Source organism: Phalaenopsis equestris, unplaced genomic scaffold (assembly GCF_001263595.1).
Source record: "Phalaenopsis equestris unplaced genomic scaffold, ASM126359v1 Scaffold187106, whole genome shotgun sequence".
NCBI lineage: Eukaryota > Viridiplantae > Streptophyta > Magnoliopsida > Asparagales > Orchidaceae > Phalaenopsis > Phalaenopsis equestris.
This window is the reverse complement of record NW_018207055.1, coordinates 1-697: the sequence shown is the minus strand read 5'-3', so window position 1 is coordinate 697 and position 697 is coordinate 1. Positions and strand designations below refer to the sequence as shown.

The 697-nt window shown below is 50.4% G+C and overlaps 1 protein-coding gene across 1 annotated transcript; it reads left to right on the top strand.

The window, feature by feature from the left end:
• Positions 1–9: 9 nt before the first annotated feature.
• LOC110034433 (ribosomal RNA small subunit methyltransferase G) lies at positions 10–535 on the top strand (the record flags this gene model as incomplete). Its single annotated transcript, XM_020738695.1, is given in 2 exon segments — positions 10–248; positions 331–535. Coding segments are annotated over 2 exon segments (444 nt in total), but the record flags the coding sequence as incomplete, so codon positions are not given.
• Positions 536–697: the final 162 nt, after the last annotated feature.

The following is a 697-nucleotide window of genomic DNA, read 5'->3' as shown; positions in this document are numbered from 1 at the left end:
GGGCCCGCCGCGGCCGCCGCGGCATTCGCTTCCCTATTCCCTTTCCCAGATTCTCTTCCGCTTTCTCTGGCCACCCAAATAGCTTTGGAACCATAGAATGCGCCGCAGCGGCCTCGCCGGCCGGCAACTCGAGTGGAAACCCAATTAGTGATGCCGCCGCCGACGACACTACGATTCTTCGGACTCTTTCTTCCTCCCAGAAGGAGCAAATATCTGTTTTCGTCAACGCACTCCTTGAATGGAACGAGGTACGTATTTTTGGGTATTGTATCGTCTAAATGGATTGCATCCATGGTTCTGTCTTGTAACTTTTGCCACTGGCTTCTACAGAGAATGAATCTGACGTCGGAGAGGCAGGAGAGCGAGGTGATGAAGAGGCACGTGGAGGACTCCCTCGCCCTTCTTCATCCCTTGCGTCGGTCGTACCTCTCCATGTGCTGCTCCTACTCTACCCCTTCATGTGATGGGCTCAAATTAGTGGATGTTGGCTCCGGCTCCGGCCTTCCGGGTTTAATTCTCGCAATTGCTTGTCCCAGTTAGCTCTCTCTCGTCTCCCTCCAGCTTTCTTCCTTTGTAATTTGTTGCTATTTATGTTGCAAGTTGTTGAGCTGTACCGCTAACATTTTTTTTGTTATTGCTGATTTTAGGCTAAAAAACAAAAGGGGGGAACAGTTTGTTGCTTGATATTAAATCAGCC